The sequence below is a fragment of the Archocentrus centrarchus genome, chromosome 3 (genome assembly GCF_007364275.1).
Source record: "Archocentrus centrarchus isolate MPI-CPG fArcCen1 chromosome 3, fArcCen1, whole genome shotgun sequence".
Classification (NCBI taxonomy): Eukaryota; Metazoa; Chordata; class Actinopteri; order Cichliformes; family Cichlidae; genus Archocentrus; species Archocentrus centrarchus.
In genome coordinates, this window is record NC_044348.1 from 26,665,906 (window position 1) to 26,676,829 (window position 10,924).

At 41.2% G+C, this 10,924-nt stretch overlaps 1 protein-coding gene across 1 annotated transcript; it reads left to right on the forward strand.

Annotated features, from left to right (window-relative positions):
* The first annotated feature begins 4,559 nt into the window (after positions 1-4,559).
* LOC115774906 (uncharacterized) lies at positions 4,560-6,371 on the forward strand. The gene is made up of 2 exons (XM_030722377.1): positions 4,560-4,741; positions 5,246-6,371. The coding sequence occupies exons 1-2, from the start codon at positions 4,588-4,590 to the stop codon at positions 5,887-5,889; spliced, it is 798 nt and encodes a 265-aa protein (XP_030578237.1). The 5' UTR covers positions 4,560-4,587; the 3' UTR covers positions 5,890-6,371.
* The last annotated feature ends 4,553 nt before the right edge of the window (positions 6,372-10,924 follow it).

Here is a 10,924-nt window from a genome sequence, read left to right on the forward strand (position 1 = left end):
GCTTGGACAGCTCAGTACAGCACAAGGGGACTTACATGCAATTGCTTAATTCAGATATCTAAAACGTAATTTTGACTAGTCACAATTACGTCTGAGATATCTTAAATTGTAATTAGGGATGTGTGACCCGTCAAATGACGAATCCGGTGACATCATTTGAGATATCTTGAATTGTTACTCTTACTAGTCAGAATGTAATTGCGGATATCTTAAATTACCATTCTGGATAGTCAAAATGTAGTTTTGTCTAGTCAGCATGGGAAATCTCCAATACGGACTTAAAATGCTGTGCAAATTTATTTGTTCCTGAGATTCAAGTCGTGTATTCATATAAGCTGTTTGTATCAGTGAAGCGTGTTATTTCAAAACCAATCACATACATATAGAATATCGATGATGCATTTAAGACATTTCCAGTACCCACGGGACTATGTTGTTCAGCCACTGTGTTGAGCTGTCAGTCATGATTCCACACCCCCATCATTTGAGGCTCCGCCCCCATGCCAAAATGGGGCCAAAAGTTTGAAATCGAAAAAAAATTTTGAAACTGCGAAAAAAAAACAAAAAAAAAACTTGAATCTGAAAAGTAGTTTTGATTTTTTTTTTTTTTTTTAGTTTCACATCTTTTTTTTTTCAGTTGAAAAACTTATTTTTCATTTTCAAACAATTTTTTTTCAGTTGCAAAACTTTTTTTTTTTTTATTTTTTCATTTTTTTTTTCGGGTTCAAAATAATTTTTCAGTTTCAAATTTTTTTTTTGAACAAACTTTATGGCCCCAATTAAGTGCCATACCTGATCCCCACTCCATTCCGGTAGGTGGCAGTAATGCAGCTCTAAGCTGGTTTAGTCAACAGCAAACCCACAGGAAGAAGACGACGGAGAATATGGCTGTCCAAAATCAGGGGCTGCGTCCTTCGAAGGCCGCATTTGTAGGCCGATTACGTCACAACGAGGCGACGAAGGCTGTCCAAATTCGAAGACTCCTCCAAATGCGGTCGACGAATGCGTCCTTTTCTTGAATTTGAAGGATGGGTTCGGCGTATCCTTCGTGGCCTACCATATCCCCTGATTCATTGCACATCAAAACTCAAACACAAAAATGGCGGAAGATAGTGGCCAAATAGTTTGAAAAATGACTGTTTCTGTGACACAAAATAATTTTTTAAGATGTTTTCAGGCGAGAATGTAAATGTGTAAGCCTCAAATATCAGCTCGTTTTATCAAGCTATTGCTTAATTGTAAAAACTGCTCTGCTGTTTTCAGAGCTGTCCATTGCCACTGCTCTACCAGCAGCTCGCCTCGCCTAGCTGTCTGCTGACTATCGATGCTCGCTTAAGCTGGAGAGAACGTCCGACTGCCGGTGTTGTGCCAAAAAGTGATCGTCTGCCATAAAGTGATTTCCGATGTTTCTATGTGCTTTTATGTCTAATGTATTTGATTATATTGGTGAATAGGGTGTAGTCAGTATGATTTATGAAGGGCTTACATATAAAATTAAGAAATGACCTGTTTTTCAAGTACGTTTATGACTCATCATTATACACTGTAATAAATCCAGTCCTCTTTGGTCACTTAAAATATCTTTATAGAGTGTAATGTTATATTTGTTGGGTTTTCTGCTGCCCTCTTGGCCAGATTTCTCTTTAATAAGACATTTTTAAGATAAATTACAGTTTTTACCCTGATAAATAAAGACTATATAAAAGTCACTGCCAAAAACTGATTGCAGCTTCTATCTTGTAACAGAAATGTTGTTTCTCACTCAAAATGACGATATCATTCACGAGAGATATGTTTGACATATTTCCCACAGATTATAGATCAGCAAGTAATTTACAACAGTTTAAATACAGGAAATCATTTTCTGGCAATTACCGAAAATCACTTTTTGGCGGACGTTCACTTTTTGGCACAACACCCAGCACATCCTTCTCAAACCCCCACTGGCTTTTGCCGCTGAGTGGAAGTTAAGCACAGATATAACTCATTCAGATGATCTCTAACGGCTGATGTTTGGTTTATTTCAGTGTTTCATTTGTTCCTCAGCAAATCGGTTTGCCTGAAATTAAAGTTAAGCATCATAATAACTGGATAGTTTTATGCTACACATTAATGTCTCACTTAATATAGTTGGAAAATAATCATTTGGTCAGCTGTATTCCTTGATGTTGAAATGTGTTATGCTTGTTTTAACAGCTTATTTTGAATTAAAGATTTAAAATTAAACCACAAAAAGGAGAAAAACTTCGTTCTCCGTTTAACCAGCTGCTTTTTCACAGCTGTGCTTCGCGCTGTCACGGTTGCTAGGCGACATGAGCTACGCTGAGGTGGGGTCAGGCGACGCTGATATGAAGGCTAGACCGTCCAATTTCACAGCCATTCACTTCCGTCCTTTGCGGTCTTCGTGGGCTGCGAAGGACCCGGTCTGCGTAGGACGGGTCCTTCGAAGGATGCGGCCTGTATGTCTATGGAAACCCAGACGCTGCATTGAGCGCTGACTTGTACGTTAACGTCGCTGCAATATTGGAGGTGACAAAAGCGTCCAACATAACGAGAGAGGTGCTGCACTCTTGTGCTGTATGGAGTTTTGTTCGAACCATTTTACAGTCAAAATGGGATCACATGGGATCACCTTTCACAGGTAAGACTGACGAATTGTTTTTGATGTATTTGGCCACTTTAACATTTTGAAAAAATTATTTTTTATGTCTAACGGTTTCCCAGTGTACTTATTGCATATTTGAATGTGTGAATGAACGCATTAACTTAAATAACTTTGTAGAAAGGCGCTTTATGAAGTTCAGTCCATTCACTTGTATTAGTTCACAGCGCAGCTTTGCCTCCTCCAATATGGCGGACACACAGTTATGTCATATCAGGGCCAACCCAGTCAACGAGGCATCTAAGTATATCCACAGTATTCCTGACTCCGCCCCACTACCCATAATTCATAGCGGAAACCGGTTGTTTACTTCCGTTTGCGCTGTTGTTCACGGTTGCGGGCTTACACACTTGCAGTTCAGTTTAACATTTTAACACTGCAGTTTCTTTTACCTGGCCTAAATGGTACCATATCGGAGGTGGAGACATTGCAAGAATGTTTTAAAAAGCAGCGAGGTAACAGTGCCTCACCCATCACTTGTGTAAATGACATGAAATTATGGCCCAAAGTCAGCTACATCGACATTATCAGTTACCTTTTTTTTCCCGAAGGTGTTGATGGCGGGGAAATCGCGTAATTATAAGAGCACCAGATTACCTTCAAAGCAATAAAATCAATAAAGTAATGCTTAACAAAGCTGTAGAGCCGAGCCAGTGCATCGACCAAGCTAAGCGCTTAGCATGGGTCATGCTAAGGGAAAGTAGAGTGGTGGAGACAATCAGCTGTTCCCTGTATCGCTGATTAGGGAAATCATGTAGTGTTGCTGCAGCTATTCTGTGGAAGGTATATCACTGATCTGGATATCAGTGTTCAGATCACTGAAACAGAATCACTGGACTGGCCGAAAGCTGTGATCGGGGAGACACGCAGCTGTCATCTTGCTAACTGCTACGTGTTTACATGAAGGCAGGCATTGTTTAAGCTTTGTGTAGGCTGTATACTGTAGTGTCACACTATAAATAAAATAACGTAAAAAAATAAGAGGCTGTACATTAAAGGAAAACTTAAAACATAAGGAGAAAATACAGTAATAGGATGTGCAACTGGGTAGTATAATTTGGGGGAAAAAGAACAAATTTACAGAATTAAAATAATTTGAAAAAATGTACAGACTGATGTAGTGACAACCGACAACAGCACAAGTTGAATCCGAGCTCATGTTCCAACTAATAAAGCCGCCTGTTACAGCACAAAGTAACCAAATTTTGTCATTAACTCTGGCTGTAACTTTGGGTAACCGGAAGTATAAAACCGAACAGCGGAAGTAGCCTGTCATGGCAGCCTACGTGTGCTCTTCCAGAAACCCGTGGATATATGTCTATGGGCGAAACGCTATTTAATGGATCGAATTGCATTTTTTATTTCTTCCGATATCCGATCCAGTAATTTAGGGCAAGATCTGACCGATACTTAATGTCGGATCGGCGCACCCCTAATAAATAAATAAATAAAAAATAAAATATTGAGAATGCTCTCTGGCTCAATCCCTTTCAGTCATCTTTGGCTGATCTCTTCAGTCATGTCAATTCATTCTGACCACTGTTAGCAGTTAAGCTGCTTGTGTGAAACACCTCCAAACTGCTGCTGCTCTGCTTAGCTTAGTCGTCGTTCATGTAACTTTAGCTCTGCTGCTATCTGCTGTTTTTGCAAATTAAACACAGAACAACACCGAACTGTAACAAAGTCAATAGATTTTTAAGAATTCCATCATGTCATCAAAACATTCTAAATGAGGTTCCCCAAATTATGCAAACAATTTGATGACATCACAAAAGCTTTGGTGTTTAAAGCCTTTGATCTCATGAAACATTCTTCTTCAGAATGCTAAGGTACCTGTCAGCACCAAAGTCAGACAGCAGAAAAGAAGCACCATGGACAATTAAAAAACAAATTCACGGATTATTTGTCCATATGGACTTAAGTACATGTTGGAGTGCATCTCCAGAGTTGCACTCCTTTCACAATCTGCCAACATTACTGAGATTACAAAGCAGTATTTGTTGGAGCTGCTTGGTTTTGCAAAAACCTTCCCTGAAACCAACCCCAAGGATGTTTTGTTCTACTTCCATGAGCAGTGGGGTAAGCTAAGTTCAAATATGTCAAAACAGTGATGTACTGAGCTAATCCATTCAAGGCCTTTTTATTAGACATGTCAAGGAATGTTAGTTTTAAGTTTTCATCAGACTGACAGAGAAAACAAAAGTATTTTATATGCCCGCAAGTCTGGCATGAAAATCCACTTAAGATGGTGTGAATCTTTCAGTCACTGAATATTTTAAATATCATCTTTTGCTCTTTTATATATAACTTTCAGACCTATTCTCAGCTAAACAAGTGCCTTATTTCAATATCACATAATCAATTAGTAAAGCCCCTTACTCAACCATCAAACATAACAAAAATATTGTTAACCTGGACAGTTTTAAAGATAAGTCTAACTTGAAGGTCTTTGATTGTGAACAAAGGCAATATTGGTACATTGCTTAAAATAAAAGTTTGATTAATTTTGTCACTTATGATTTATAGTTTGGCAATATGCAAGTTGTACTAATATCAAATTTTCTCAAATGTTTTTTTTTAAAGAGCTGAGATTTTTCAGAAGCAAGAAGTGGATGGCAGAGACAAACAGTGTGCCTCCAGCACAAGTCCCATCTGAGGCAGAGATCGTGAGAGCTTTAAAAAAGATGCTCTCCCATTTGGCATCTTCTACTGAAGAAAACGTGGCAAGAAAAAGTCCAGAGAAGAAGAGTGTGTCAATAAAGGCAAAATCAGGGGGGAAAAAGCCTCCCTTGTCTCCAAGACCACCTCCCTGTGACAAAAGACAAACTGGGAGGGCCATACCAACACGTAGGGTGTCCACAGTGAGGGTTCAGCAACACAGTAATGTGACCAGTGATGAGGTCAAGAAAACACCAAAAAGAAAGAAGCCACCAACAAAAGAAGCTGGAGAAAGGCAGAAAGGAGGAGACTATTACTTGTTAACACTGGACAAAAGCAGACATAAACGGGTTCTGTGGACAGACAGAGAACGCATCAAACCCATACAACAAAAAACCTCTCAGCATACAGCCTTGAGTTTGCCAGTTTCTCCAGCACCAAATTTACCCGCTGAACCCAACGAATGCCAAGATCGTACACAGTTTGTCCATATCATAAGATATCAGTATTTGCACATAAGACATTCAGAAGTCGGGCCCAGCTGTTCCAGCTGTGAGCAACAAGAGTAGGCAGGGCTTATGCTAACTATAATCCAACTGAGTCTCATGGAAAAATGTGAAATGGTCATGACAAAAAACTAGTGGAAACTATTATATTTTAACCTAAATCTAACAAGACAGCTTTTAATGCCTTTCCCTTCACCCACTCCCACCCCCCGCCAGTTGTGGCAGATGGCTGCCCCTCACTGAGCCTGGTTCTGCCGGAGGTTTCTTCCTGTTAAAAGAGAGTTTTTCCTTCCCACTGTCGCCAAGTGCTTGCTCGTAGGGGATCGTTTGTTGGGGATTTCTGTCTAATACTGTAGAGTCTTTACCTTACAGCATAACACATCTTGAGGTGATTGTGGATGGGATTTGACATGAATTGAGTTGTAGATTAAATGTCATGACTGCTGCGTGAACTTAATGAGACTTAATGAGTACATTTAATTTAGATGAGGGTCACATTTAATTTGGACCCTATCTAAATCAAATGTACTAATAGTTAAATCAAATGTAGGTACATTTGATTTACTCTATTGTACATCTGATTTAGATTATATAATGTACAAAATGTATAAATTAACAAAAAAAAACTTTAATTTAAAAAAAAAAATTACCTTTCTGTATTTTCATTTTGATGATTGATTCACACATGCATTCAGACAATTTTGGCCAAGTCAGGTTGGGATGTCCATAGTTGCATTTTCTCATATGTAGAACACAGCAGGAAATGGACCACAACATTCAAACATTACCAGAAATTAGAGTGCAATTGCTGTAGGATTGTTGCTACTACAAATTGTCATTAAAGATCAATGACAAGATTCCATAATGATGACCGTTCAAAGGAAAGATTCTGATTACTGCTACTGTGCAAATGGGGGCAAAGCCTGTAACTGTGAAATGAAAGGAATGTTTTTTTGTTGTTGTTTTTTTGGGGGGGTAACTGTTGTCCCTCGGCATATGTGTGTGAGAAAGCGGCAGACAGGATCACAGGGTTCCCGCGGGGTAGTAAAAGGTAGTGTAACCGGTATATCAGCTTATTAAGGAATGAAAGCTGAAATCATATCTGTAACAACGGGATGGAATTTATTTAGGGTCGATGGCAATGTACCATCCTTGTCCAATACCTAAATCTTTTGTTTTGGACTGAAGCATGCATCACAAACAGTTGCAGAATGTCATCCCTTTACACACACATCTGCCATACATGTATGATTTGAAAGGAAACTTAACTCTAACCATAACATAAATTCACCACTACGCAGGTATGCCTGAAATAAAATTGTATACCACTTACAAATAACAAAAGAAAGAAAGAAAATACAGATCGTATCTTTAATTACAACACTCTCATTAACACAGCATGTGTCAAACTATGAGGCACATAGTATACCCCACGAACATAGAGTCTCTTTCTCAGTTTTGCAGTTCAAAGCACCAATGTTCATATAATCCACGATAAGGTCAAAAGCTGCTTGACAAACAGGAGACCATTTTGCCCCAATTGGGGGCGATTTTGCTCTTGGCCATTGTCTTGGACCACGATGCTTAGGGGCTAGTTCCCCTTTCAACAAATCATTAAGGGGCCGAACAATGCGGGAGTAATCTCTCACAAACCGCCTGTAATACCCGGTGAAGCCCAAGAATGACCTGAGCTCTTTGGCTGTTTGAGGGCATGGCCATTCTTTGACAGCAGCCACTTTGTCTGGGTCAGGCTCAATTCCCTGGGCAGATATTACATGCCCCAAGTATTTTACAGAGGATTGGAAGAACTTGCACTTAGAAGGGGACAACTTCAGTCCAAACTCAGGAATACGCCCGAGTACCTTCACTACTCGCTCTTCATGTTCCTCTAGGGAGTCAGAAAAAATTATGAGGTCATCAAGAAATGCAACAACCTCCTGAAGGTTAATGCCTTCCATCACCTTCTCCATGGTTCGTTGAAATGTGGCAGGGGAGTTGGTTAAGCCTTGAGGCATCCTCCGAAACTGCCATGTTCCAAACGGTGTCGTAAAGGCTGTCTTGGGTCGATCTGATGGCTCAACCTCAAGCTGATAATATCCACTCTTGAGGTCTAGGACAGTGAACCATTTTGAGCCTGAAAGTAGGGTGAATGTCTCCTCTATGCGAGGCAATGGGTAGGCATCTTTTCTGGTGAGATTATTTAATCTCCGATAATCCACAACCATACGCAGTTCCCCATTCTTCTTCCGAACGAGCACCACTGGAGAGGCATAAGGACTGTGTGATTCCTCTATAATGCCTGCAGCCAAGAGGTCGTGAAGGTGCCTTTTTAAGTCATCAAAATCTGCAGGTGAAACGCGCCTAGTACGCTCTTTGAATGGAACGTGAGGTTCTAACTCAATACGATGCGTAACCCCTGCTACACTGCCAACATCCAGATCGTGTTTTGAAAAAGCATTAGATGCCTCCTTAGCGATCCTTGCCTGTATGTGCTCTCTAAGTTGTGGAGATATTGGGCTATCTCCAAAATCCAAACCAAGAGACACCATAGATTGACTGTTGGTTTCCTGGTCAGAAACTGACAGCGAATGTGCCTGCGGTAAAACCCCTTCAGGCTGAGTGCCCAAATCCGAAAGCGCGATCGGAATGGCCCAATCAATGGGAGAGCACTCAGCAGTAACTGCTCTTGGGTACAATGTAAGGTCACGCTGAGAAATATTTTTAACTGCAACCTTAAACTTACAGTGGGACTCAGGTCTTACATCTACTATCTGATCATAGATGATGAGCCCCCCTGGTGTGATGGTTTCCTCTGAACTACTAACCAGGGCCTGAAATTTGTCAACACTGGGCTTAAGGTGGCAGATTGCTTTTAAAGCACGCACCTCGCCCTGTTTCAAGCGTACTGGCACTTTGCTACAGAGCGTTACACGAAGGGCTTTGACATCTTTCACATGAGCGTCTTTCTGAGTGCAGCATTTTGTATATGCCATGGCCCAGTTGGTGTCAATGGGCAGAGTCTGCAGAAATTCTGCTTCACCCTTCTTCCTACAGTCCTGGATCATAGCACGCAAAACATTTGTGCCCACCAGAAGAGAAAATTGGTTATTGTATGACTGGTCGGGACTGACTAATGCCAGTATATCGAAGCATTTTTCTGTGCCACAGATGTCTTTTGGAAACTGTACCTTAACCTCAATGTAGCCAACATATGGTACCTTCTGTCCAGCTGCACCTTCAATGTCTAGCACTTCTTTTATAGGGAACAGTTCCCTACGAGAAAGACAACGGTAGTAGAATGATTCTGAAATGATTGTCACTTGCGATCCTGTGTCAATTAAACACTGGCACTGTACTTGATCTAACCACGCTAAACTATCACAAGGCTCTCCAATGAGACCTTGTGGAAACTGAGAAGCCACCAAGGTATTTGGGGACTCATACATACACTGACTTGAGGGTGTGGAACTATTTTGACTACCAGCTCCTGCTTGTTCCACAGCAGGAGCTCCTACCAGTTTAAAGGCAAATCTGACTGTGGACTGTTCTGACGCTGATTTATGGAACATTGGCTTTGCCTAGCATTGTGCCTCTCACACAACTTCTTTTGCACCAATATAGCGTTAGTTGGGTTTGAACATTGCGGCAGCATATGTGAATCCTCTCCACAATTATAGCAAAACTTCCTAACTCTCCTATGGTCTCCCAAAGAGCTGACAGGAGTTGGAGGAGCTGCACCAATGGGTTTGGCTTTTTGTGTAGGCCTCTGCCTAGTTTTATCATTTCTGGGAAACTGAGACTTTCCAGAGGCAGAATTATTCATTAACTCGGCTTCTAGCTGCTGAATTCTCTCCTCCAGCTGCTCTCTGGTATGAGCATCTAGAACTGTGGGGGCATCACTAGGGAGTTTGCAGTCGCCCATGTTTACAACAGTTCTGGCATGCACATTACTTGAGTTCCCGCACATATGGCGTTTTCTGCGAACTTCTTTCAGATGAATTTCCTTCTCATAAGCTCTGATTTTGAAGAGCAGCTCTGAGAAAGTAAGGATGGCTTTATGTGGATACTCCAACAGGTCTTTTAGATGCAAAGCTGTAATTAGAGTGTCATCGCAGCAGCCTCTAAGGAACTGCTTTAACAACTGACTATCGAAATCAGCTTTGGCTATCCCACTACTATCAACAACTTCCCCCAGCAGAGTCTGCAGCCTGCGCAAGTAATCAGATGCTTTTTCTCCAGTATTCTGGTGAGTCTCTAAAAACTGAATGTACAATTCCTCACCTCCGGTGACATTACCATAAGCTTTGTCCAGCTCATTGAGATAGTCTTCTGGTGGAGCTTGAGACCCAATAGAAAGAGCCACATTTAAAGCAGGGTTAGCCAGGCTATCAAGAATCATGCGTCGCTGATGCCCTTCGGAGAGGGTAGGGTCATTTACTACTTGTTTAACTCTAAGTCTCCAAATATTGTATTCAACCTCGGCTGAGGATTTTGGAGATTTTCCTGAAAATGCATTAAGCGCAAGAGTAGATGGGGGGTGTAGTAATGGATCATGCTTCACAATGTGCTCCACAATGACTCTTTGAACATCCCCTGGCACAGGATTAACAAGCACAGAGTCAGCATTAAGTGCCTCAGTAGAAGTGGACGGATGCTTATCACTACTAACAGCAGTTAGTCGGGGAGCTGTGAGGGGCTGAGCTTTAACTTCCAAACCGGGAGTTCATGTGGCTGGCTCCTTATGTGTTGTACAAATACGAGTCGCTGCCGTTCGATTTAAGACCATGGGGCTCACATTGTATGCTGATGCAAGCTCATTTACCTGTTCTTGGAAACTGACAGTCATATCGTCAATGATTTGAGCAAGGGGTACTACATTATGTGCCTGGTGTAAATCATCAGATTTCTGAGGATGATATTCATCTATCTGAATGACCTCCCAGCACTCCCCATCAACCAAGTGTTCATCATCTAAGAGCATTGGGGTAATCGACTCAGTGAACTGACACAAAATGGTGTCAGGAAGACTGTTGATGTGCTTGATTTTGACAACCTGGTCAAGCGAAACAAAAACTCTTTGCACTTCTTGCAGCTCAAT

Excerpts from the sequence above, each read along its gene's own strand:
- LOC115774906 (XM_030722377.1), top strand. The coding sequence starts at position 4,588 with ATGTTGGAGTGCATCTCCAGAGTTGCACTCCTTTCACAATCTGCCAAC. Across the intron at positions 4,742-5,245 it reads CTACTTCCATGAGCAGTGGG|AGCTGAGATTTTTCAGAAGC; the intron begins GTAAGCTAAGTT and ends TTTTTTTTAAAG.